General features: G+C 37.4%; 6 protein-coding genes across 7 annotated transcripts; 3 read left to right on the top strand and 3 right to left on the bottom strand.

Moving 5' to 3' along the window:
• Positions 1-5,397: 5,397 nt before the first annotated feature.
• On the bottom strand, positions 5,398-16,818 carry LOC113505672 (protein ALP1-like). Its single transcript, XM_026888472.1, has 4 exons — positions 16,762-16,818; positions 13,189-13,270; positions 10,157-10,323; positions 5,398-6,571 (listed from the first exon to the last, which is right to left on the bottom strand). Exons 1-4 carry the CDS (start codon positions 16,794-16,796, stop codon positions 5,881-5,883), a joined length of 975 nt encoding a protein of 324 aa, XP_026744273.1. The 5' UTR covers positions 16,797-16,818; the 3' UTR covers positions 5,398-5,880.
• LOC113505674 (protein ALP1-like) lies at positions 7,646-10,163 on the bottom strand. Its single transcript, XM_026888476.1, has one exon. The coding sequence runs from the start codon at positions 9,278-9,280 to the stop codon at positions 8,375-8,377; it is 906 nt and encodes a 301-aa protein (XP_026744277.1). The 5' UTR covers positions 9,281-10,163; the 3' UTR covers positions 7,646-8,374.
• Positions 13,261-23,283, top strand: LOC113505673. 2 transcript variants are annotated; one of them, XM_026888474.1, is made up of 3 exons: positions 13,261-13,733; positions 19,191-19,729; positions 23,018-23,283. In XM_026888474.1, the coding sequence occupies exons 1-3, from the start codon at positions 13,604-13,606 to the stop codon at positions 23,228-23,230; spliced, it is 882 nt and encodes a 293-aa protein (XP_026744275.1). In that variant the 5' UTR covers positions 13,261-13,603; the 3' UTR covers positions 23,231-23,283. The 2 variants fall into 2 exon arrangements, with proteins under 2 accessions (XP_026744275.1, XP_026744274.1); XM_026888473.1 differs by lacking the exon at positions 13,261-13,733 and adding an exon at positions 17,519-17,743.
• On the bottom strand, positions 17,735-23,603 carry LOC113505671 (protein ANTAGONIST OF LIKE HETEROCHROMATIN PROTEIN 1-like). Its single transcript, XM_026888471.1, has 2 exons — positions 23,303-23,603; positions 17,735-18,665 (listed from the first exon to the last, which is right to left on the bottom strand). The coding sequence occupies exons 1-2, from the start codon at positions 23,590-23,592 to the stop codon at positions 17,786-17,788; spliced, it is 1,170 nt and encodes a 389-aa protein (XP_026744272.1). The 5' UTR covers positions 23,593-23,603; the 3' UTR covers positions 17,735-17,785.
• On the top strand, positions 19,727-23,014 carry LOC113505669 (protein ALP1-like). The gene is made up of 2 exons (XM_026888470.1): positions 19,727-20,255; positions 21,329-23,014. The coding sequence occupies exons 1-2, from the start codon at positions 19,900-19,902 to the stop codon at positions 22,224-22,226; spliced, it is 1,254 nt and encodes a 417-aa protein (XP_026744271.1). The 5' UTR covers positions 19,727-19,899; the 3' UTR covers positions 22,227-23,014.
• Positions 23,604-23,802: 199 nt separating the features above from the next.
• Positions 23,803-25,617, top strand: LOC113505675. Its single transcript, XM_026888477.1, has 2 exons — positions 23,803-24,153; positions 24,789-25,617. Exons 1-2 carry the CDS (start codon positions 23,824-23,826, stop codon positions 25,344-25,346), a joined length of 888 nt encoding a protein of 295 aa, XP_026744278.1. The 5' UTR covers positions 23,803-23,823; the 3' UTR covers positions 25,347-25,617.
• Positions 25,618-26,751: the final 1,134 nt, after the last annotated feature.

Here is a 26,751-nt window from a genome sequence, read left to right as displayed (position 1 = left end):
TTTTGCGTATATACATTTGAGAAGCGATAGTTCCTTGATCACTTATTAGTAGGTAGGTTCACTCGGCGCGTCACTAAATATCAATCGCGGACAACGCTTGACAACCGAAAGCGCGCGCGCACTTCCGCTTTCGGTGTTTGGACACAACTAAGATACTTCACCTTTTTTTTTTTTTTTTTTTTTCCGGGGTGACACGCTAATGTCTTCAACCCACGTCGAGGGCACGGCGTGGGGATATGTCGGACTTCCACCGACTAAAAACACCCCGAGCTCCTTCTACTGCTTTAGCCAGAGTCACGGGATCGCTCGCGCATACTCTGCGCGACTCTGGCTGGCTCTAGTCCTTTGGACTCCTTCTCAAGGGATGGGTGTAAAAAGCCCACCCCTCACTTCTCATAAAAACGGGTGCGCAGGACGACGCGCCCGTCTCCTTCTTGGCCTGCTGGCTGATCGAGTGTCAGGGTGCCCTCCCTGCCACCCGCAGGCCAAGATACTTCACCTAGTTCAAGTAAAAGGGGCGGGGCGTCGCGTGCGCCGAGAAGGAATATTAATAGCGTTAGGCAATCTGATTGGGCAACAGTCCACGTGGACTGTGCTAGATTGGTTTATTTGGTTTGCAATATTTTGTCAAGTAAAAAATGGAGATGGAATGATCTGCTCGACTCGTTCGGTGCGTAGGTATACTCTACAGTTTGAAACGTAAACATTTTTAACAGCATGTTTCAGATTTCTCGCGTATTATTATTTTTTCTTCGTACCTATTAGCTTAGTTGATGATAAAAATATAATAATAGCGCCTAGGGGTATTTTATGTCGGATAAATGACCTGGGCTGCTTTTGTAAGACGACTAAAAAATCACCGTGTATATGCATAATTAATAATAACACTAATTATATTTCCGTAGTGGCTTCTTTTCATAAAAAATGAAATTTGTTTGCAAAACATGGGTCATGTTTCTGTATGAGGATTTCTCTGCCTAACAAAAAAGAATGGATCACCTTTCTGTAAAATCATAATTTGAATAGTACAGTTTTCCTGTTTTACAATAGCAACATAATGAAAATGCAAAGTTGTCACAAGGTTGGTTTTATATAATTTTGCATTTCTCTTTCCACACTACCGTATACCGTACAACATAGTTAGCTCGTTTTAACATTATAGTGGTTTTTGCTGCATGGTAATATTATATATATGTATTCCAGCAACTGTTCAACAAGTTGCAACTGGTGAGGAACTTGCACACTGCAGGAGAAACATGGTGGGTGTCCTTTACTAAGTGTTATTTCCATTCATTAGTAATAGCCCATATATGACAATGCTGATATTATTGAATATTATTTAATTGAACTTGACTGTACTTCATATACAATGTTTATATAATAATGCCAAACTTACCTTGTTTGCTAATAGCTTTATTTTATTTTTAGGTTCAAACTCTACTGAAAGAGTAGTTAAAAATATAAAAATGAATAAAAAGGAGCATCAGTTGTATGAAAAATTGATAAAAATGCGAGTAAAACTTTCAAAGTGCAGAAATAGAGCGCAGAAGCAATTATTGCAATTGAAAGCAGCCAAAAATTTTATGAACAATAGCAGCTTTATAGCTACTGTAAACAATTTGCCAAGTGCTGCAAAAATTTTGACCTTGTTGCAGTTCAGAGAACACAAAAAAAAACAAAAAGACAGAAAATTTTTAACCCACGAAAAAATATTAGCGTTGGCAATGTGAAAACAAAGCCCGAAAGGTTATCGCTTTCTACGAAGAATGTTAGTTTTGCCCTCACAGCAAATACCGACATTTTTTTTAAATCAGGCTAATGTATAACCTGCGATCAATCCTTATATATTTAGTCAGCTAAAAACAAGAGCAAATAAAATGAAACCAGCTGACTGACAAACTCTGCATATTACTGTTTGACGAAATGTCTTTAAAACTGAACATTACATACAATGAAAGAAATGTATGTAACTTAGAAGATAATATGGCAAGGTGTGTTAGACTACAACATCCAGAAACGTTAAAAAAGGCTTTAGAAATAACGTTAGAAGAGGAAAATTTCCAGCAACAATATCGTGCAAGGAATACAACATATTGTAAATATATTCCTAAACGGCCTCAACAAACAATTAATCAAAATTATCGGTATAAAAATTACAACAATCGTACAAACGAAGATAAATCAAATCTTCCTAATAATAATTATAATAAATTATTATCAAATATATAAAATTCCCGTGTCACGATGTTAGTTACCGTACTCCTCCGAAACGGTTCGACCGATTTTTATGAAATTTTGTATACATATTGGGTAGGTCTGAGAATAGAACAACATCTATTTTTCGTACCCCTAAGAGCGCTTGTAGACGTCCGTTTTTTTCACCGGATAACGGACCGTGTTTTTTGCCGGATTCGCGGTGGTGTATGAATTATAATGAATGTGTGTACATGCACCGGACATCGGTCCGGCGAACAATTTACGCCGGATGCACCACCCCTTCCCCTCGGCGCGACGGACACCGGTCCGGTGTAAGAAATGGCGGTCATCCACGCCAGTGTATTGGTGCGTGTTGATGCTGCCGGACGTATTGTTTTCTGTTAATTGAGTGCCGTCTACCTGCGTTCTTTTAAAAATGGGTAATATTGACATGGAATTGTTAATAAGTTTGGTTGAAAATAGGCCTGTACTGTGGGACAAAACCCAAGAGTGCTATAAAAATAGACAGTCGTCTTTTGCCGCTTGGAGAGAAATTTGTCTTGCGTTAAATGAAGGTTTTGAAACGATGTCCGAGAAAGAAAAAAATGATTTTGGTAAGTAACATTTTATTTTCATTATTTTTATGCATGTTGATTTTGCCATGGTACACGCCCTACTGGTGACATGAAATACTCTGCATATTTGTTACGAATCATATTTGCTGTTACATTACCTCGTGTTGAATGGGAACGAGGCAAATGGCATAGAGTAGACACCATGTGTGAACTAGCAGTGTCAGTAGCATTATTAGCAATACCCTCTACTTTATGAATTATGTTTTGTAATAAGCAGCATGTTTTTACAATGTTAACAGCAGTATCTGTTGAAACATTTAATGGTCTATGCAAAATCCTCCATTTATTGGATAAAATACCAAATGCGCATTCGACGTAGCGTCGCGCTCTTGTGAGACGATAATTGAATTTTTTTTTTATTGAGTCAAGTTGATGCCCACCGTAAGGACGAAGTACGTGTTGATGTAAAGCGAAAGCTTCATCAGCAACAAATACATAAGGTAACTCACTGCCTGCACCTGGCAACTGCTTAGGTCGAGGAATATTTAATTTTTCGCCTACTATTCTTTTCCAAAATTCTGTTTCTTTAAATACTGCTGAATCGCATTCTTTGCCGTAGGCTCCAACATCAATAAAAACAAAATTATAGTTTGTGTCTACCACGGCCATTAATACTATTGAGAAATAGTGCTTGTAGTTGAAAAACATTGATCCACTTTCTTCTGGCTTGATGATTCTAATATGTTTTCCGTCAATGGCTCCCAAGCAATGAGGAAAATTTGCATTGGTCTCGAAATTTTTTGCTATTGTTAACCATTCGTCTTCCGATGGTAGTTTCATATAAATTGGAGAAGGGGTTTCCCACAATGCTTCAAATACTTCTTGTACAATACAGCTGATAGTTTTTATACCCATTCTGAAACTGTAATGTAGATCACTAAATGTGTTCCCTGCAGCTAAATATCTGTAACAATTTTTTCTTTTTTAGGCAAAGATATAATAAAAAAATGGAACGATGCAAGAGATAACTGGATGAAATATCACAAAAAAGTTAAGGAATGTAAATCCGGCTCTGGTGCAAAAAGTCTACGAAAATATAAATTCTACGATCAAATGCTCTTTTTGTGTAAAATTGTGACTCGCCGAACAACGGAAGCAAGTATTACATCAGAAAAAAACATCACACAATCTCACAACAAAGAAACTGACTCACAAACCAATAATGACCCTACCGCACCAGCCAATACTACCGATTTAACAAAAACAAGCAAGAAGAGAAAGACAGACTGTAGCGAAGTTGATCGACAAATGCTTGCTTTAATTAAATCAGTTGAAGATGAAGACAAGAGTAAGAGTATGTGTTTTTTCAAAGGTATTGCTCCGATTGTAGACAAGTATAGTGATGACGATTATGTTGAATTCCAATATGAAGTCATTAAAGTTATGAGAAATTTAACTCGGAGAAATCAAGCGTCCATGCAGCAGCAAAATTACAATTACAATATTAATCGAGGCTACACTACGGCTACACCCGACTACAGGATACATGAATATCAACCAACACAACCCATTCCATCGACATCCAGGATGCCCTATGAATATCAGCCAACACAACTCATTCCATCCACATCCAGGATGCCTCAAGAACTCATGCAGCAAGATGATTCCCAATCTTCAATTATTACTGAATTAAGTTCAATCACATCGCCTGATTACGATTTCGATTTTTCTAAAACTCCTTAATTTAATTTTTGAGTATAATAAAACAATTACTACCTACTAAATTTTGTTTTAATTAATACAGGTAATCAATCCCCTTTTCTATAATTTGAAATTGAACATCTCTTTAACATACCTTATCGTAACGGCTAATCTCTCTGCCGGGGAAATAGATTTACGCATGTCAGTATCCTCGTGTCTTATTTTATCATATATGGCTGTTAATAATAGTTGAAAGGTTTCTTTCTTCATCCGAAAATAATTGTAAAATTTAGTTTCATCTTCTTCCAACTGCGTAAAAAGAGTTTGAAATGCACCATATTTTTCCCTTTCCAATAATATGGGATGCACCCACGATGACCTTTTACGTTTTTCTATTTCTTTTTGTTTCTTCTTGTACAAATAGTAGGCCAATACGAGTTTTTTTTTCTTATTATTCGACATTTCACACGTGTGTAATCTCTGACTACCAGTTCAAAACTAACGCATATAGACGGCAGCCCATCCATCCGGTAAAAAAAATATGTATACAAGGATAGCCGTTTATTCACGGTCCGTTACAGCCCTTTCACACGGCAGTCCAGTTTTCTGCAGGATCCCGTTTTCTGCAGGATCCCGTTTGATCGCAAAAGAGATTATATGCTAGTGTTCACACGAGCAAACCGCATGCAGGATCCTGCAAAATGCTGATCCCGTCGATTTGTGCAGTTCGGTTTTGTCACCAGAAACTGGATCTGTCGTCCAGTAAAAAGCGGGATCCCGTTTAATGACACATATATTTCTATAGCAGTGTTCACACGGCTTCCTGCGTGCGGTTTTTTGCTGGACACTGTTTTTTGCGGGATAGTGGAGTGGTGGCAGCCCCCGCCCCGCGCCCGCCCTCCCTCCCCCGCGCCCGCTACGCGCGTGTGTAGCGCTCCGCTCGCGCTGTCTTAATTTGCGCAGCGCCGAGGAAGGTTGTGTTTTGTCGAAAAATGACGAAAACAAATATTGACCTCGAACTTCTTATTACACTAATTGAAAGTAAGCCTATAATATGGGATAAAACTCTGGAAAATTATAAAGATACCAACTTGCGAACTGCAGCATGGCGCGAAGTTTGTACTGTTTTGAGAGAAGACTTTCAAGAAATGGAGGAAAAAGAACGACAAAGCTATGGTAAGTTTTTATTTATTTCGTTTATATTACATCATCTTGCCACGGTACAGCTCCCACTTCAGAAACAAAATAATTTGTGAACTCTGTTCGTATTGTGTTAGCACAGCGTCCACCTCGCGTATTTTGCTCATTACGTACATTTTCCAGAGATATCGTTGAATCGTTGCTGTCAATGTTTGCATATGACATTTCATTGTTGTGCATGATATAGTTATGAAGCACAGCGCAAGTTTTAACTATCGAGGTAGCTGTACTGGTGTTTACGTGGAAACAGTGGACGATGAAATATTCGCCATTTATTTGCCAATATTCCGAATGCGCACTCCACATAACGTCTGGCTCTTGTTAATCGATAGTTAAATATCCTTTTATTTTTATCTAAATGAGTTCCTCCATAGGGTCTCAATAGATTGTAATGCAAACCAAATCCTTCATCACCCACTATCACAAATGGAACACGTGATTCCAAACCTGTAGAGAGAGGACGAGCTTCTGGTAAATCTAAACTGCCATCATTTAATCTTTTCCAGAAAGTACATTCTTTGAATATAGAGGAGTCACATTCTTTGCCATAAGAGCCTACGCTGATATAGATGAATCTATAGTTTGAATCCACTACCGCTAGCAATACAATGGAAAAAAAATTCTTGTAATTAATGTACATAGAACCGCTTTGATTTGATTTCTTCAATCTTATGTGCTTCCCATCAACTGCACCAATGCAATGAGGAAAATTAGCTTTAGTATTAAATGCGTCAGCAATTTGTTCCCACTCATATTTTGTGTCGGGCAACTTCATAAACTCTTGATGCAAATTATTCCAAATGACATTTGTTACTTCTACTATTATTGAGTTAATTGTTGAGACTCCCACTCGGTATGTATAATGTAATTCCATGAATGAACACCCAGATGCCAAGTACCTGCAAATTAAAAATTTATTTTATTAAAAAAAACTATGTCTATCAACTCATTACATCGGATACAACACGCTCCTTTTGGGTACAGCGTCTTCATTCCGGCTCTGAAAGTGTACATGAAAATCCTGGCAGGACGGGTTTATTCTAAAATGTCAAGATCTTGACAGTGGCCAAGATTTAGGGGACCTAAATGGCGCTGAGAAAGTATATATCAGCTGTTATTTATTTTTACGACCAGCTAAAAAAATGCGTGCGAAGCCGCGGGCAACAGCTAGTAATAAAATATAAATAATTGTTAAAATTCGAAAAAATAGCAGAACACCTATACCTACTGGAGCCTGTTGATGGTTTTTTCTCTGCCCTCATAAGGTTATTTTTTATTTATTTTTTATTTTTCAGCTAAAATAGTCGTTAAAAAGTGGAATCAAATAAGAGACAGCTGGAAGAGAAGTTTAAACGCGAAAAAGAAAACAAATAAATCTGGATCTGCTGCAGTTAATACAAAAAAATACTGTTATCACGACCAGTTGTTGTTTTTAAAAAAAGTTATAGATCCGGCTGTAACACAAGACAGTGGCGGTAAGAAAGCTACCGATATTGAAGAGGGTGATACGGAAAATCCTATCCAAAATGAAGAAGAACAGGAACCTACTATTGTACCTGAAAGTCCAGGACAAGAAAATCCCTCGGGTGATGCTAAACGACTCAAGAGAAGTGTACTACCAAGGCAGAGGCTTACGGTAATGGATCAAAAAATGGCGGCTTTTATTGATCGTAATCGTAATCGTGAAGATCGTAACTTATCATTTTTCAAAAGTTTACTTCCAACGCTAGCTTCACTCAACGACGATCAAATATTACAATTTCAAGGGGGTGTTATAAATTTGTTGCAAAATATAAAAAGCCGCAATTTAAACCAATGGTCTTCTCAACAACCATCTACTTCAAACTATTCTTATCAATCACCAGGTTATTTCACACCACATTACAGCGTTCAGTCATCGCCAGGTCAAAGTTCTGCACAATCAGTGGAATCGGAGTGCTCTGATTTTCCGGATTTCACTAATATTTAATTAATGTTAACGAATTGTGTGAAAATGTCCTACATACATAAGTCAATGTTTTTGGTAATAAATATGAAACTTTAAATATGTGCATCATTACGGTACGTTCACACGGCGTCGAGTGTTTCTCTACCGAATCGGTTTTTTGCAGGATTCGGTTTAGTGGCATAAGTATTTCAATGAAGGAGTTCACACATGCATTCGGTTTCAAGACACGACAAAAAAGCCGAATCTTGCTGAAGTTGACATCCGATTTTGCGACTACAAACCGATCCGGCGATACTGCAAAATGCAGATCCGATACAGTGGTATAGGGCATTCAATACAGGCGTTCATACGATACACGCAGGGGTAGATTCGGTTTTTTGTCGGACCTTGAAACCGAATGCGTCGCACAAGCTGGGAAGGAGGGGTGGGCGGGAGGGGCACACTGCACGTGCGCTTGCCAGTCGCCAGTTCTTTTCGCCCGCTTTGACTGACCGCTCGCTATGACGACGAAAAATATAAACGTTGAAAATTTAATTTCTCTTGTCCAAAATCGGCCAGTTTTATGGGACAAAACTCTCGAAATATACAAGGATAAAAACTTGAGAACTGCTGGCTGGCGAGAAATATGTATAAATTTAAATGAAGATTTTGAAGAAATGGAGGAGAAAAACAGGCAGGATTATGGTAAGTTTGTAATTTTTTAAAGTAAACAGGTTAAGTATTTGTACATTAGCAGTGTGTTACAAAATTAACGTTAGATTGATTCGTCTTGCCAAGGCACAGCTCCTGCTGTAGAAATAAAATAATTTGTGAATTCAGATCGTATAACATTAGCACATCGTCCACCTCGTGTACTATTTTGTTCATTGGGTGCATCTGTGAACACGTTAACCACTGATGATACATTGCTTGTTGTTTCTATGTTCGACTGTACACCTTCCATATCTATTATAAAATTATGAAGTACAGTGCAAGCCTTTACAATCGATATTGCTGTGCTGGTATCAACATCCAGTGGACGATGAAATATTCGCCACTTGTTAGCTAATATCCCAAAGGCGCACTCAACATAGCGTCGAGCTCTGGTTAATCTGTAGTTATATATTCTTTTGTTTCTATCCAAATGGTTTCCGCCGTAAGGTCTCATCAAATGTTGATGCAAGCCAAAACCTTCATCGCCTATTACTACAAACGGAATCGATAAATCGGAATCGTTTGTCAGTGGACATGCTGCCGGTAATTGCAAATCACCATCTATTAGTTTTTTCCAAAAAGTACACTCCTTGAATATTGTCGAATCGCATTCTTTTCCATACGAGCCCACACAGATGTATGTAAATTTATAATATGAATCAACCACTGCTAATAATACGATGGAAAAGAAATCTTTGTAATTCATAAACATGGAACCACTGTTGTTTGGCTTTTTTATCCTAATATGTTTACCGTCCACTGCACCAATGCAATGGGGAAAGTTTGCTCTAGTATTAAATCCATTGGCGATATATTCCCAGTCAGATATTGTGTTGGGTAATGTCATAAACTCCCCATGCAAATTGTTCCAAATAGCATTCGTTACTTCCTTAATAATGTTACTGATCGTAGACACTCCGACTCGGTAGGCGTAATGTAAATCCTTGTATGAACACCCAGAAGCCATATATCTGCAAGTAAATTTAATTATATTTTTCAGCTAAATCGATCGTAAAGAAGTGGACTAATATTAGAGACAGCTGGATGAGGAGTATTAATGAGAAAAAGAAATCAAAAAAATCAGGATCGTCTGCGACATGTCCGAGAGCCTACGTTTATCATCGTCAAATGTTGTTCTTAAAAAAAATTGTGTCGCCAGCTGACACACATGATAGTGCAACTATTGTTACACCAAACCCAGCAGACGATAGTACAGCCGCTACAGTTACATCAGATGTTACCCATGACAGTGCGATGGCTCAGGACAATTTATTCGGTGAAGATGTCGCAAATAATCAAGATGCTACAGATGAAAGTCAACAAGAAAGTAATAATGAAAATTTAGTAGGTGGTTCGAAAAGAAAAAAAAGCAGACTATCGAGGCAGAATTTAAACGTGTTTGATAAGAAAATGAGTGAGTTTATAGATTATCAAATGGAATGCAAGAAGAAAGAAGAAATGAAAGAAGACCGTAATTTGTTTTTCTTTAAAAGTCTACTTCCATCATTGGCAACGCTAAACGATAATCAAACATTAGAATTTCAATCAGGCGTCTTAAATTTATTGCAAAATATAAAGAACCGAAATGAATGGTCTCCTGCACACTCATCAACATACAACTATCAACCAAATGTGGCACAATCACAAGGCTATTTTACATCGCAGTACCAAGCATCACCAGAGTCTCAAAGTATTCAATCGAATGCTTCTGATTTACCAGACTTTCATAATATGTAGTTGGGAAACTTCAAACTGTGTACCTACCAAGCGATTGTCTATAATATCTTAATCATATTTTTAATAAATAATTTAATTATAATAAAATACAGTATTTCAATCTTACCTTATACATATCGCTAATTTTTCTTCTGGTCTAATGCTTTTCCTCATATTTGTATCACGCTTTTTCAAATCTTTTTCCACTTTTTTCAAAAGATTATCAAATGTAGGTATAGTCATTCTAAAGTAGTTAAAAAAAATTTGTGGATCATTTCTTAACTGCTGCATTAGGGCGCTTTCAATTTATGCGTTTCGTGTCGGACCGCTGCGGTGCCGAAGCAGTGCGTTTGTCGTATTGTGTACGTACGGTCGTTTGTTTTCATACAAATCGAGCGGCTCGGCAACAGTGCGGCGTCGGTACCGCGAACGCACGACAACAGGACGGCAACGTCGCAAACTACACGTGTTCATTTCGCTGTTGAATAGTGCGGTGCATAGACGTGAGAGCTAATTTAATCGAAGTGTCGTTTTTTTATTTGTTTGTTTAAAATGGACGATATAAACATGGAAGAGTTTATAAATGAAATTGAAATACGTCCTGCTATATGGAACTCTAAAAGCGACAAATATAGTAATCGCACGGAAACAAAAAATGCTTGGGAAGGTATCTGCCAAAAATTTATTGAGGATTTTCAAAATAAAACTACTAGTGAAAAAAACTCAGCAGGTAACTATTTATTTAAATCAGATTTTGTTATTTTGCCATGATAATTGTCCTTCGTTAACAAAATATTCTGCAAATTTATCGCGAACTGTTGTTGCTGGCAAATTTTGTTCATTTCGAACCACCTCATCGATCTGTCTGTCGTGAATAAATAGATCACAGTCACGTTGTAAGAAATTATGTAAAATACAGATAGCTTTAACAATGTCTGTCGCAAACGATATATCTACATTTATTGGTCGATGTAATATTCGCCATTTATTAGTCATAATTCCGAATGTACACTCTATGTATCTTCGAGCACGTGACAAGCGGTAGTTATAATTTTTTTGTTGTAAATTCAAATAATTGCCACTATAGGGGCGTTGTATGAAATTACTGATGCCGAATGCTTCATCACCGACAAAAACAAACGGTAGTGGTGAACCATTTTCTGTTATTGCCCTAGAACTTGGTATGTTTAGACTGTTGTCTTCAAGTTTCTTGAAAAAAACACTGTTTCTAAAAATTTGTGAATCTGATGCTTTGCCATATGATCCAACATCGATGAAAATGAATTTGTAATTAGAATCACAAATGGCCAATAATACAATAGAGAAAAACTTTTTATAGTTGTAATAAAGCGAACCGCTTTTAGGGGGCTTGATTATTCTTACATGTTTACCATCTACAGCTCCCAAACAATTAGGGAAGTTTGCTTTAGTTGCAAAACCTTCTGCGATTCTTAACCAATCTTCTTTCTTCAGTTCAGGCAAATAAATTTCTCGTAGAGTTTTGTAAATCTGTTTACACGTATCTTTCACAATTCCAGAAATAGTTGAGATTCCATGTTGATAAGAATGATGCAATTCAGTCATACTGCAACCAGCGGATAAGTACCTGTAATAAAAATATTTTTATTTTGATTTCAGCAATGGTACTTCAAAAAAAATTGAGACATATAAGAGATGCTTATGCAAGAGACTTGAAAAAGCAGCGAGAATCAAAAAGTGGATCCGAATCGAAAAGACAACGAAAATATGTTTATTTTGATCGGCTGCAGTTTTTGTCGGAACTGTATGAAATAAAACCAGATGCAAAAGGAAAAAATAATCAGACTCGTGACGACGCTACTGCGTCAACATCGAAAAGTAAGACTAAAAATTCATCTGCCAATGATAACGATGAAACTAACACACTTTTAAAAATACTCGCAGAAAGATTGCAAAACAAAAGAAATTCAAGTGAAGATGTGTCCGAAGATGGAGACAGATATTTTTTATTGTCTTTACTAAACGACTTTAAAAGGATCCCGGAAAGTCGTAAAATGGATGCCAAATACGATATTATTGGAATTATCCGCAAATACGCGGCACCACAATCATACACTCGGGATTATTATAACTTAGATTCGGAATTTTATGAACAACGAGGCTATTTTACTAATAAATCTCCAGGATCTGAAACACAGATTTCTAATAATCAGCTTCAGCCCACATCAGGCGAAATTGCAGCAATCTCATCCGTATCTAATTTGAGTGGAGATTCAAATGCTTCCATATATAATGAACTTTTTACAGACGATGTTCCTACATAATAAATTTTTAATTGTAATTTTCACAAAAATACAGAGTGCAAAAGTTAGTCTGACCCACACCAAAATGTTTAAGTAAGTAACAAAAATAATATTAAGAAAAATTAGGTTAATCAATATATTTTACTAATCTGTACAGTAAGTATAACCAATGAACAAAATCGAGATAATCTTTTGAAATAAACTGACCCACAGAAAACGGAAATTCATATTTTGTATCAGTAATTATACTAATTATATATTGATTAAACTAATTCTTGTTAATGTTATCTTTGTTACTAAAAGATAAAAACCAATGAAAATAATTATAATAAGTACCTAATAAACAATATTACAAATATAAAATATAAGTTGTTTTACTTACCTCAATGTTATCACAAGTCTTTCTTCAGCTGAGATTTTTGAAAATAGTTTCTTGCCTCTGAATTTTACTTTTAACTAATTCAAATAATTCGTAGAAACATTCTCTAGACATTCTTAAATAATTAAAAAATTTGCTTGGATCTTGTTTTAACCGAGGGTAAAGATTATGGAAATCACCAAAATTACATGTTAATGAAAACATCGGTGATGCTCTTTTGCGAGGGGGTCGTTTTTGTTTTTGTTTCTGTTTGATGTTTTTTAACAAGAGCAGCAACAGTAATGTTTCTTCGTCGGAGTCCATGGCTTAACTGCTGTCAGATATGTTTAAAACATCTCTAGCATACAAACGCACGGCAGTCAGAAACGCTTTCAATTTAGGCGTTTGGTGTCGGACTGCTAACGCACTGCAGCGGTCCGACAGCTGGTTATAACCAGCAGCACCGCAAACGTGCGGCAGCGGTCCGACACGAAACGCATAAATTGAAAGCGCCCTTAGAGTTGTAAAGGCACCAACTGTTGATCTTCTTTGTACTATTGGGTTTAACCACAATCTTTTTCTACGACGCTGACGGCGATAAAGGCGCGGGCCCACCGCGGCGCATGCTGTGCACGGGCACGCGGCGCATTTTAGCTGCGTGTATTAATTTGTTTGACAACGTGGGTCTACGTTTCCACTGGAGTACATGAATATGACCCACGACTATGCACGGCGCACGGAGAGGCTACGCACGTGCCACTGCAATCCACGGACACGGGCGTCACTGCGGGAGGTGTGGGGAGGTGGGACGGGCGGGAAAGCGAGCGACGCCTGCGCCATTTTGTCAATTGCTAGGTTTCGTGGCGCGTGCGTGCATTTGATGACCACGACAGGCGGCTTTATTTTTATTTAGTCAATAATATTTGGTTTAATTATGGAGTTGTTTATTGAAAAAGTAAAGCTACACCCCTGTTTATGGAAAACGAGCGATATATCGTACAGAGACATCGGTAAAAAGGATTTGGCTTGGGACAAGATTGCGAGGGAATGCGAAATGGCGAACGGTGAGTAAATACTTGTTATTTTTTTGTTGCTAATTTAATGTTATAAAAATGTTACTTTTAAATCTACAAACTTAATATTTATTTATTACACACAATGATATTATATAAATAAAAAGAGGTAGATATGGCACTAGCGTGCAAAAATTGTTGCGAACGAATTCTGACAATTGTCGTAATTACTACAAATAGCTATCGCTTTCTGTACCATACGTTCCGTATTATCTATCGCAGTCGTAGTTGAAAATGACTAAACTACATGTAAGTACAGTAGCGTCCAAAAGTCCATAGGCAAACTCACAAAGCAATAGCTTGACGTTTATTTTGACATACGACCTTTTATTGTCGAGAAAGAAAGAACTACTAATTGTATAATAGTTTATAATTTTAACATTGTAATTTAAGTTTAGATGGCGTAGCGGTTAAGCGTGTTTTATTATATATGCATTATATTCGATTTCAATAACCTCTGACAAAACCAGATTACCATGGTCTCGCTTTGTATGATCTTAACGCACATTCAACGGTCAGTTTATACTGGTTTTGTATAGCTTGATGTGTAGCCGTGTGTACTGTTTAAATTGTGACACGGGCATTTTGCCAGCTCAAAACATGCGTATGATTAAAATAATTGCAAAATTCTTCCCTGATAAAGAAACTGTCATTAGAACTTCTAAATCCCGAATGTGTTAAGTCAAAAAGTTGGTTCTCAACTGGAGTTGCTGCTATATCTTCATTTGTCACAGAATTGTAGTTGAGACTATGTTCCATTAAATAATTATGTAGCACACAAGTTGCCTTCACTATTTTTATGGCTGTATCTACTTTGCACTCAAAAGGTCGTTTGTAAACTCTCCAACGGACACTCAGAATTCCAAACGCATTTTCGACCACTCGTCTTGCTCGACAAAGACGATAATTATAAATTCTTTTATTTTGTGTAATGTTGTTTTCTCTGGGAAATGGTCTCATCAAATTACATAATAAAGGGAATGCTTCATCCCCGATAAAGACATATGGAACCTCGATGCCACCTTCTACAAGTGCTTCATCAGGCGGAAGATTTAGATTACCAGCAAATAACTTCTGACCAAAGTTGCTTTCTCGTAATATTCCCCCATCACTAAATTTGCCTTTTGATCCAATATCTATCATTATAAATTTTTTTTTACTATCAGTAACCGCTAAAAGCACTATTGAGTGATCTTTAAGATAGTTGAAATAATCTGATCCACAGTTTGGAGGTGCTTTTATTGTGACATGCTTGCCGTCAATAGCTCCAACGCAATGAGGGAAGTCACATGAAGTTTTAAAATTTTCAGCAATATTTCTCCACTTGTGTTCATCTTTAATTTCTTCTAAATATAGAGGCGCTAAGCAATCCCATATAGCATCGGCAACTTCATCGATTATCCTTGCTACAGAGGTTTTTCCTACTCTATAACTGTAAGCTATGGTGTGGTATGAATCTCCTGTTGCCATATATCTGTAACATACAATTATTATGTTTTTTTTTTGTTCTAGGTAAGGAAGCTAAATCTCATTGGAAAAAATTAAGAGATAGTCATAGAGAAGCTCTTCGAAGACGTAAGACTACTACAGGACAGGCAGCACAAAATATGAAACCGTGGAAATATGAGAATTTAATGGAATTTTTACTGCCACACAGAGAAAATAACGAGACTTTTTCAAATTTTTCGAATCCTACACAAGGACACGACACTGAAAACACATCTGATACAATAATTACGGATATTGATATTGTTGGATCACCTCCCCCACCGGCTGAATATTCACTCTCAACAACATCTACAATTCAATCTGGGAAGAAGAACAGCAAGCAACTGGAAATTACTGAGATTATTCAGCGCCGAGAGAAAAATCGAGAGCAAAGACGAGCTGAAAGAGATGAAATAAGAAAGCATATTACTGATGCTAATCGACCACAAGATGCATTATCTCATTTATTTGAAAGTTTCTGTCAAAAGACACGTGATCTACCAAAGTACTTACAACTACGAGTCCAAAGAGAAATTTTTGAAACAATTACTCGTGCTGAAGAAGAAGCATTGTCCTATGACTCAATGAATACTTACTACTCCTCCACACCTTCCAATTCGTCTTCTTATGGCTATAGAAGCGCCACAAATTATCAAACCAGCCCTTTGCTTGATGCCAGCCCCTTGCCTGATTGCAACCCCCTGCCTGATGTGAGACCCGTGCTTGACGCCAGCCCCTTGCCTGGTTGCAGCCCCCTGCCTGGTTGCAGCCCCCTGCCTGATGTGAGACCCGTGTCTGACGCCAACCCCTTGCCTCAACCTCGAGATACATTTCCAGCTGTTTGAATCTCGAACCATTCAAAACTAATTAATAAAAAAAACATACCTAATGGCGATGGCGAGTCTTTCAGCAGAACTTATAGATTCCCGATAATTAGTATTCCTTTTTTCTATTTTACTTTTAATCATTTCATGAATAATCTGGAAGTCTTTTCGTGATAGTCGATAGTAATTTTCAAACTTTTCATCACTTAATGTCATAAATAATGTTTTGTATTCTCCATGTTTATTTCTGAATTTAATATGATTTTCAATCCAGAACCGGTGTTTTCTTTTCTTTTGCAATTCACCCAAGACTAGATCATCAATCTCACTTTCGGATTCATCGTCAGAAGAACTGTCTAGCAAAGTCAGTGTCAATGCCATTCTATCAGTACCTCGATACGATTTATACGAGAAACATGAAATGCGTCCGTTCCACAAGGTGTATGACTGAAAACTGCGCTGCGATAAGCAAGCTGTACATAGTCGTGGGTCATATTCGTCTACTCCAGTGGAAACGTAGACCCACGTTGACAGCGTTGAGCTATGTAACCGCCTATTCGAGCAAGCCACGCATGTATCAATGACGTCAATTCATGCGTAGCCTCTCCGTGGGTTGCAGTGGACACAACCACATACATTTTCTTACAAAGCGAAGCTTAATACACGTGCGTAGCCTCTCCGTGCGCCGCGGTGGGCCCGCGCCTTAATACCAGTATAGTATAGCAAGACTGTTCACGTCCATCGCTTCCAAATCAACGTGAGGAACTGTGCGCGCTCTTGCTAATAAAAGCCGGATGGTGAGTTCACACGAGATCCCGATACGAGGCCGTCGGATACGGCCAAGCAAGATGTGCTGTGTGAATACAACATTCGGTTTTTCCAGATCTGATGAAAATAAGATTCGGCAAATCGTGTCTCCGTGTGAACGTACCGTAAGTCGCCGGGCTGTGCCGCCGGGTCAGCGGCTTTGGTGTGTAGACCGCTTAATAACCGTTTAAAACCAGCCCATAGAGGCGCGGTGGCGGCGCGGTTCGGCGCGGCGGCGGCATCGTGTACAGGAGCGCTGACGCTTCGATGCGCTTCGATGCGCTTCGACTCTGCGCTAGTATGAATTGACCCTTACTTGGGCTTTAACTGGCAACCCTAGACGTGAATCAATTAAGGTGTGAGAGCTCATTCACACGAAGACGAATCACGAATCGTGTTTTTTCACGATTCGTTATTTTTTTTGACGGGAGCAATGCTTTTTATATACCCATGTTCACACGCTTCACGAATCGTGAAAAAAGACGTAGACGGATACGTCGGTCACTACGGTCATTAGAATGACGATTCGTTAAAAATCTCGAATCGTGATTGGCGCTCGCGCCCCGCGCGCCTGCCTGCTCCGCCCGCCTGTCTGCCCCCCCGCCGCGCGCCCTCTCAATCCAGTACATTCCTTTGACTTGTTAAGACGTGTAGCGCTGCGCTTCAATAAAATCATGTCGAAAAAAGAAAAAGAAAAATTGTATGACCAACAAATAAATCGCGAAGTTTTGATTGCTGCAATCAAAGACAGGCCAGTTTTATGGAATAAATTTTTGGAAATTTATAAGGACAAAACCGCTAAAACAGCAGCATGGCGGGAAATATGCATAATTTTGAAAGAAGATTTTGAAGAAATGGATCAAAAGGACCGACAGTTGTTTGGTAAGTTTTTATTGAGAAAATTTAAATACAAATCTATACTGCCTATATTTTGTTGTCTTGCCATGGTACTGATCCAGTTTCTGATAGAAAGTAGGTCATAAATTCATTTCTCATTGAATTGCCAGTTCCGACACTCGGTGATACTTCCTGGGGTAGTAAATTTTCAAAATTAAATTCTTTTTCTAATTCAATTCCCTCCTTTTTTATAATCAAATTGTGGAGGACAGTACAAGCTTTCACTACTGAAATAGCTGTTTCTCGTTTAAGGTCTATGGGTCTATGTAAAATTCTCCACTTATTTGCTAGAATGCCAAACGCACATTCAACGTATCTTCTCGCTCTGGTTAAACGATAATTAAATATTCGTTTACCTCTGTCAAGATGCGTTCCACCAAAAGGTCTTAATAAATGTGTGTGTAAACCAAATCCCTCGTCGCCAATAATTACGTAAGGAACTTGAACTTCTGATTCTGTAAATAAAGGCCTTGGTTCGGGTATATTCAAACGGCCTTCTGTCAACATTTTCCAAAAACTTGACTCTTTAAATATTGATGAGTCGCATTCTTTTCCATAGGAACCTACACTGACGTAAACGAATCGATAATCTGAATCTACGACTGCTAATAACACTATTGAAAAGAAATCTTTGTAGTTCATATATACTGAACCACTATTTGATGGCTTTCGAAGCCTAATATGCTTCCCGTCAACTGCTCCAAGGCAGTGAGGGAAATTGGCCTTTTCGTTAAATCCACTTGCTATCTTTAACCACTCTTCTTCCTTATTAGGAAGTGGCATAAATTCTTCATATAAATTATTCCATATACTTTGCGTCACTTCTACTACGATGGTGGAAATGGTTGATTTGCCAATTCGATAACTAAAATGAAGATCTTCATAGGAAAGTCCTGACGCCAAATACCTAAAAAAATATTTCATTAAAACCAAATTAGTGGGATGAAGAAGTCGTATTTTCATTCAGAATAAGCGTTCCCACTAGGCACCCAAACGATTTCATATGTTTGACTGGCTGCCTAGTGGGATAGATTAGTCTAAATGAAAATACAACTTCTTCAAGCGCTTCTTCAATTATACAAATTCAGCTTACTAAGCATCCTCTTTTTACGAAAGCAAAAACCGTTATAAAACGTATGGGGCGTAGCCCGTACAAAACAACCACAGATCAGGTCCCTGTATATTTTATTTATGTATAATAATTCATAAATACACAGACGGACAGCGAACGGCGTTTGTGAATAGATATTCGCCCGACAACAGACCGCTCGTCTTGTCGTGACGTGTTTCGAAACCGTGTCCTTATTATTACAGTTGTTTTCTTGTATATATATATTCATCTGTGGTTGTTTTGTAATATTGGGAATAATGCGATGTAAATAAAAATCTTCTTATAAAACCGTTCATACAGTTTTATGAATTATTGTTTCAGGAAGTTCAGTGATGAAAAGGTGGACACAATTGAGAGACACTTGGAGGAAATCATTAGATGAAAACAAAGAAACAAAAAAATCTGGGTCTGGTACAAAATCTAAGCCCTACAAATATAATCAAGAGATGAGCTTTTTGAAGCCAATTATTAAGCCAGGTGAAACATATGACAATAATCCAAATACAAGAGATGAAGCCCAAAGAGAAAATGCAGATCAACAAGAAAATCAGAAAGAGAAACACTTAGAATCATCATCAAAAAAGAAAAGAATGGATAGTGGCAGCGTATTGGATGATAAAATGATGAAACTTGTTGATCATCAATTAAACACAATTGGAAGTGATGACCGTAACATGAATTTTTTTAAGGGGGTTCTGCCATCCCTTCGGCATTTTGATGATGATCAAATACTGGAATTCCAATCTGGGGTCATTAACCTAATACAGAGTATTAAAACTGGACGAAACTATTCGAATTGGCATCAAAATTATTACAATTCACATCATCACAACTATAATAGTGGTGGTTATTATACTAAGGGCCCTCGCCCACGGGCGACTTTTTGTAGCGATGCAGTCGCGATGCTCTCGCGCGTAGCATCGATACAGACGCGAAGCAGTCGCTAGCTGTGTGCGCCCGCGCCCACGGGACCAGATTCAGTCGCGATGCAAACGCGATTCGGTCGCGATGCAAACGCGATTCGGTCGCGATGCAGTTACGATACAAAAATACCTTGGATCAGTACAGTTGCAAGATGGACTCCGTTGAGGCAACATTAGTCACGTTGTCTTTGGTGCTGCTTTTACGTAAGCAGCCGAAGCGTAGGCAACGGAAGCAGCGTCAATATTGGATGCATCCATTTAATACCCAGAGATTACTTTGTGGACATCATGTAACAACATTCAAACAACTCAAAAAATATGATTTTAAATTCAAAAGTTGTTATAGAATGTCATATTCGACGTTTTGTGAATTGCTTTCCATTGTAAAACCAGAGTTGACACGCAGAAATACAATGATGAGACAATGTATATCAGCTGAAGAACGACTAACCATCACTTTAAGGTAAGAAAAACCAAATATTATATTAATTATCTTTTAATGGTTCATTCAAAGGCACAGTGGTACTGAAAGTTGTATTATATAATGTAATATGTGGTGTTGTCCACATTTAAAAAATAAATCTTAAACAGGTTTGTAATTTCTTAATTTTTACTTTACGGTGAATATAGATTTGTGATAATAGAATCTTGTGTAGAATCATCATTAATATAATTATATTCATCATCATTATATTGCAACGAAGCTGCAGTATTGATGTTGGTACTAGCAGGCGTTGGCAGTGTGTTGTTACTTATTAGTTGCGATTGCGACACGCTACTTTCAGTACTTGTACGAGCTGTTGTGTCGTAGCTTTGATATCCAGACTGATATCCATAGTGACTGACGTATGCAGACGTCTGTGCCCTATTGTTATATTTTCGAAGCAAATTTATCATTTCGGCTTTTGCATCGAGTTTATATTCTTCCTTTATGGAATGAAAATGTGGAAAAAGAGAAAGTAAAAAATGTTGATCTGGATGTTGAATGGTTGGCGTGACTTTGTTCAATTTTTCAGTCAGAATTTCGTATAATTTATTTTCTGCATCATCACTTGTTTTAAGCTTCTTTGATTTTGGCATTACAAAAGATTCCGAACAATCTTCGGAGTCGGTTCCCTCAGTAACTGTAGGTCGACTTGGCGGTCTGATTTCGGTCAAAGGTTGTAAAAATGACAAATATTTATAGTACACATATTGTTTTCTCGGTTTAGCCCCGGACCCACTAGAACAGTTCTTTGCCTTTGCCCGTTCTCTGTTGTAGGAATCTTTTAAACTTTTCCATTTTTTCTGGAGTTCCACAGCTGAAAAAATATATACAAGTTTAACAGGACCTCATTTGATGAAAGTAACAAACTACAACTGTAAAGTGCCAACACAGTTATATCAGCCAATCGCGTTGCAGGACCGCACGACGTGATTGGCTGATATGACAGTATTGCCACTTTACACTTGTAGTTTTGTAGCATGTAACTTTCGTGAAATTAGACCAAGGCCATAAATATAATGTAATCTTTAGTAATTTATATTCTTTTTCAGGTACTTAGCAACTGGATGTAATTTCACAGATCTTCATATAGATTTTAAATGTGGACATACTACTGCACGCAGAATTGTTAAAGAAACCGTAGAAGTAATATGGAATAAATTAAAAGTCATATCCATGCCAGAACCAATAGAAGAATCACATTTAAAAACCGCTGAAGGATTTATGAAACATGCAAATTTTCCTAACATAATTGGAGCAATAGATGGAAAACATATAAGAATTATAAAACCATGTCATACCGGCTCAGAATATTACAATTACAAACATTTTTTTTCCATCGTGTTGCTAGCAATATGTGACGCTAATTATAATTTCATAGCTATCGATGTCGGATGCTATGGAAAGAGCTCCGATTCAACAATACATGACAGCAGCGAATGGGTTAAGAAAATACGAGAAGGAAATTTTAAAATACCTCAACCGAGACCTATATGTAACAATGGAATACCTATACCGTTTTCATTTATTGGCGATGAAGGATTTGCCTTATCCGAACACTTGCAAAGACCATACGCTGGTAAACATTTACCACGAAATAAGAGAATATACAATTACCGCTTGACACGCGCAAGGCGTTATATTGAATGTACGTTTGGTATATTGAGTAACAAATTTAAAATTTTCAACAGGCCCATAAACGTTAATGTTGATTTTGCTACGAACATTGTTAAAGCGTGTTGCGTATTGCACAATTTCATACGTAAGCGAGATGGATACCAATTTGATCACACTCTGAGTATAATTGGATTCCAAGATTCACCTGCCAGTGAAAATTTACATTTAATAAGAAGACGAAGATCTGAACTAAGTGGTACTGCAATTCGAAATATATATACTGACTATTTCACCGGTGAAGGTTCTGTACCGTGGCAAGATTCAAAAATTTGAAAAAAGTAACCAATAAAATAACCAGCAAAGGAGATCATCTTGTTTATATTTTTACTATAGGTACTAATTATTATCTCCTAAACGCGTGAACCAATTTGCATGATTCAAACGAATAAAATGGTTTTAGACCTAGACCTTTCGTTTGACACCAAAATCGTTAAGATATCTCAACAAACAAAAAATCACATTTTCAAGTTGCTCTCGTAATTATCTAACATGTTTGTGAAACGCGTACAAACAATTCTTTTAAAAACTATCTTATTAAACGTTCACAATTAGCGCAGTATTACTATTAAATTAATGAAGTGAAATTAATGAATGAGTTAAATAACTTACCACAATCATTCTTTTCTTTGTTAGTTTTTTCTCCAAATTCTGCATTAAATAATTCATTTATCTCTTCCCATGCCTTCCTTTTTGCAATCTTATTCGAATACTCAGGAAGACGTGAGTCCCATATTACAGGACGCTCCTGAATTGCCGTAATAAACGTTTCAGTGTCAAATGACTCCATTTTACGCCTGTGACGGACAATAGCATGCACTCTGGACCTGTCTGTGTTGCACGTTGCAATGATGCCGATTCCCAATCACGCGCCGCGCCACACTCCCTCCCCCCTCCGTTCTCTCTACCGATGTCGTCCGACACGGTCGCGCGTTTGTATCGATACAATCGTGATGCAGTAGCGCGTTGCAAATGCGACTAACACGCGTTAGAAGTGATGCAGTCGCGCGTTTGCTAAACGCGCGACTGCATCGCTACAAAAAGTCGCCGTGGGCGAGGGCCCTAAGCCTCAAGAATCACCGGGAGGAACCTCTAATAATAATAATACTCGGCCTCTTCCTGAAAGTTCATCGATAGTAAATGCAGAAGTGTCTGCAGAAACGCCCACCCCTCTACAACCTGGAACATCGCTGATCCATCCCGATGATCCAAGTGCATCACCGGCACTATCTACAGCTCTAAGTCAATTAAGTGATTATCTGGATCTATCAAATTTCTAAAAACATGTTCTAAATTATCATAAATATAACCAATAAATAAGAATAATAAATAATATAATTAGTTTTTCTTGCCTTATAGTTATCGCCAACTTTTCTTCAGGGCTAATGGCCTTTCTCATACATGTATCCTGTTTTCTCAAATCCGTATCCAACCTTTGGAGAAGGAAGTCAAAGGTATCTTTAGACATTCTAAAATAAGTGTAAAATTTGGTATCATCTTCTCGTAACGAGCTCATCAAAGTATAAAAATCCCCAACACTTTGTCTTTGCCTTAAAATTGGATGCACCCAGTGTATTCTTCTTGTTTTTCTTTTTTTAGATCGACGATAATACCAGTACAAAATTAAAGTATTCACGTCCATTGTCTTTGGTAGTTACTCTCAAGGAGTCTACACACCAAACCCGCCGACCCGCCGACACAGCCCGGCGGCTTGGTGTCGGCGACTTTGCTTCAAGAATCATGTCGGCGACTCGTACCCGCGCGTGCAAGTCGGCGGCATGGCCGGCGACTTGCGTACGCGCACGCTCAGTTGCCCGCCGACACTCCAGCGATAGTGACGTGCTTGTGTTTTTTTTTGCGATTTTCTGCAATAATGGAATGGGACGAAGAAACCACTCTAAAGTTAATAAATTTGTATCATATAAAGGAATTATTATGGAATCCAAAACACTTGGATCACAAATGTAGACCTAAACGTTTTGATGCACTAAATGAGATGGCAAACGAATTAAATACAAATGTCACAGAAATAGAACGGAAGATAAAAAATTTGACGAGCCAATATTATAGAGAAAGAAAAAAGACGATTGAATCAAAAAAGTCTGGAACCAGCGCAGATTCTGTTCATGAGAGCAAGTGGTTTGCCTTTAAATCTTTGAATTTCTTGCTCAATAAAAATAAACCTACTGGAACAATCGATACGGTATGTAACATTTCAGTGATGTTGTATTATTTTATTTCTAACCTAATTATTAGAGCACACAAGAATAATATGTAAGCTTGGCCCGAGTGAAGAGAGGCGCGCGGTAAATAAAGACATAGGTACTTATTTTATCTGCCTTTGTTGTTGCGCTGCCGCTATTGTTATTGCACCGAAATATTTCTAAACAAATTATTTCTTGGAATGGCATGTGCACAGATATAAAAGTCATTGCAAATGTATTTTTTAAAAACTAACAACTCTTTTCTCAACAATCTTTTGATTTCGCCGAATTTCTATTATAAACCGAGAGATTCCGTACCATTTTCTTTTTTTTTCTTTTTAGGTTGTTTTAGAAATATTATTATTAATTATTATTAGTATTAGGTATGATACAATTAGTATTAGGTATGATTTATGACCATTGTCTTTTTTTTCATATATATCATTGATAGTAATTATCAATGTAAATAATAATTAATGATAATATTTCTAAAACAATTAGTATTAGGTATGATTTATGACCATTGTCTTTTTTTTCATATATTCCGTGCGGTGTACCTACTCGCGGGTAAAAGCTAGTGTATAATACATTTCATAAGTAAACTGTTGGTGATTCAAATAAAATATTATTTCAGGAGATAACAGCAACTGACAATAATGCCCAACATGCGGACAATGATGCTCAACATGGGGAAAACGATTCACCTCAAACGTCAAACATCATTCCCCAAGCGAATAAACGTTATAAACCTAATCCAAGTAATGAGATGGTGTCGGAAGCATTAAATTTAATGAGAACAGTCAGTCAACGGACAAATCAAAAAATAAAAGATGAGGACGATTTGTTTGGCGAATATATTGCGACACAACTTAGAAAATTTGATAAAACAACAAAGGCAATAATAAAACATCGGATTAACAATATCTTTTTTGAAACCGAAACTGGATATCGTTCAGACATGTTCGAAGCTTCGCCAAGACCTTCTACTTCCCATAGTCATCCAGGATATTATACAATGGATCAATGTGATGTAAATTCCTACTACTCATCATCCAACTCTGCCGTAACAAACCCTGTTTCACCGCCTCTTGGTGAACCTTCAACATCTTCAATTGAACCTTCGTTACGTGTGTCGCTTCAAGAGAGTGGTGATATTGAGAACATATTATCATCTATTGAGTCAGATAAATAGGTTTATTCCACAAATCCCCACCGTATGCACTCTGAGAATAACCCTATCACCTGATGCGAGATAACGTTATGTAGGCACAAGTATTTCGTCTTAATGTTGTTATCATAGAATCGTCATAGTATACTCAAAATGCATAAAAACATCAGTGGGGATTTCACGGTGGGGATTTATAGAATAACTCGGTAAATAAAACCACTTATAAATGAACAAAAACAAGTGATTTACGAAGTTTTTAATACAAATTATAATAAAAATAAAAGTACTAATACAAGTATGAGTTTCATTAAAACTTACGAGTTAGTCATTGATCATTCTGCCATGGTAATCTCCCGACATCGGAAAGAAAATATTGAACCAATTCTGTCCTTATAACCTCAGGAGATTGTGTCCTTGTAACCTCAAGGGAATGTGTATTGTCTTGTCTAGGCAAGTCAGCAAACAAATTATTTTCACGTGGTTCCCTGCGCCAATCTCCTGGATTGATTTCTCCCCTACTATTTTCAGTATCATATTCATTTTGTTGTATTATACCATGTCGTTTTACATAATTGAACAAATGAATACATGCCAATGTTACAATAGTAACTTTTTGTGGATTTAGCTGGATGGGTTTGTTAAATATCTTAAATTGTTTTGTTAACTGTCCAAATACGTTTTCAACTACTCTTCGACCTCGACACATGCGATAGTTGTACACTCTCTTGGGAGACCCTTTCGCATGATTACCATCATAAGGTTTTAAAATATTGGTTTGTAAAGGAAACGCATCGTCGCCCAAAAAAAAATAGGGTACTGGCATAATTCTTCCAGGTAGAGGTTTTTTATCTGGCAAATTTAAATCATTATTATATAACATTCTGCATAATGAAGAGTTAGCAAATACACCACCATCGGAAATGCGACCCTGGCACCCCACATTAGCGTATAAAAACTTATAATCTGCATCCACTAATGCAAACAGTACAATACTGAAATACATTTTATAATTAAAATAATCGCTTCCACTTCGTGCTGGACATTCAATTCTAATGTGCTTTCCATCCATAGATCCAACACAATTAGGTACATTCCATCTACTCAGATATCCATCTGCAACTTTTGTCCATTCGTTTGATGTTCGTGGAATCTGAAATCGGAAATGTGCTCGGTGATAGGATAGCCATTTGCCTACTTATATAGTAATTTTTCGGAACATAGTTTTTCTGGAAGATTAAAGAAAGTTAAACGCCCATATATGTACATACCTTCACATAATCCGAAAGTCCATCTACGATAGCTTGGCACACTTCTGGAATAATGTAGGAAATAAGTTGAGGAGATACTTTAACCTTTTAACCGCCTACGTCGGATTAATCCGACAAATATTTTCGGGCCCATTTCGCCAGAGTCGTATATTTACGACCAA

This window comes from Trichoplusia ni, chromosome 26, assembly GCF_003590095.1.
Source record: "Trichoplusia ni isolate ovarian cell line Hi5 chromosome 26, tn1, whole genome shotgun sequence".
Lineage (NCBI taxonomy): Eukaryota > Metazoa > Arthropoda > Insecta > Lepidoptera > Noctuidae > Trichoplusia > Trichoplusia ni.
This window is presented reverse-complemented; position numbering and strand designations above follow the sequence as displayed.

What these genes read in the sequence shown, in the direction of transcription:
- LOC113505674 (XM_026888476.1), bottom strand. Translation starts at nt 9,280, where the DNA reads ATGGCTTCTGGGTGTTCATACAAGGATTTACATTACGCCTACCGAGTC.
- LOC113505672 (XM_026888472.1), bottom strand. Translation starts at nt 16,796, where the DNA reads ATGGACGTGAACAGTCTTGCTATACTATACTGGTA. An exon ending in CTTGCTATACTATACTGGTA is followed by an intron (nt 13,271 to 16,761) that starts TTAAGGCGCGGG and finishes GGGCCCGCGCCT; the next exon opens with TTATCGCCGTCAGCGTCGTA. An exon ending in AAATTAGCGATATGTATAAG is followed by an intron (nt 6,572 to 10,156) that starts GTAAGATTGAAA and finishes TTTAATTTGCAG; the next exon opens with GTACTTGGCATCTGGGTGTT.
- LOC113505673 (XM_026888473.1), top strand. Translation starts at nt 17,536, where the DNA reads ATGTCGAAAAAAGAAAAAGAAAAATTGTATGACCAACAAATAAATCGC. An exon ending in AAAGGACCGACAGTTGTTTG is followed by an intron (nt 17,744 to 19,190) that starts GTAAGTTTTTAT and finishes TTATTGTTTCAG; the next exon opens with GAAGTTCAGTGATGAAAAGG. An exon ending in GTGGTGGTTATTATACTAAG is followed by an intron (nt 19,730 to 23,017) that starts GGCCCTCGCCCA and finishes GAGGGCCCTAAG; the next exon opens with CCTCAAGAATCACCGGGAGG.
- LOC113505669 (XM_026888470.1), top strand. Translation starts at nt 19,900, where the DNA reads ATGCAGTTACGATACAAAAATACCTTGGATCAGTACAGTTGCAAGATG. An exon ending in CGACTAACCATCACTTTAAG is followed by an intron (nt 20,256 to 21,328) that starts GTAAGAAAAACC and finishes ATTCTTTTTCAG; the next exon opens with GTACTTAGCAACTGGATGTA.
- LOC113505671 (XM_026888471.1), bottom strand. Translation starts at nt 23,592, where the DNA reads ATGGACGTGAATACTTTAATTTTGTACTGGTATTATCGTCGATCTAAA. An exon ending in AAGTTGGCGATAACTATAAG is followed by an intron (nt 18,666 to 23,302) that starts GCAAGAAAAACT and finishes ATATTTTTTTAG; the next exon opens with GTATTTGGCGTCAGGACTTT.
- LOC113505675 (XM_026888477.1), top strand. Translation starts at nt 23,824, where the DNA reads ATGGAATGGGACGAAGAAACCACTCTAAAGTTAATAAATTTGTATCAT. An exon ending in CTACTGGAACAATCGATACG is followed by an intron (nt 24,154 to 24,788) that starts GTATGTAACATT and finishes ATATTATTTCAG; the next exon opens with GAGATAACAGCAACTGACAA.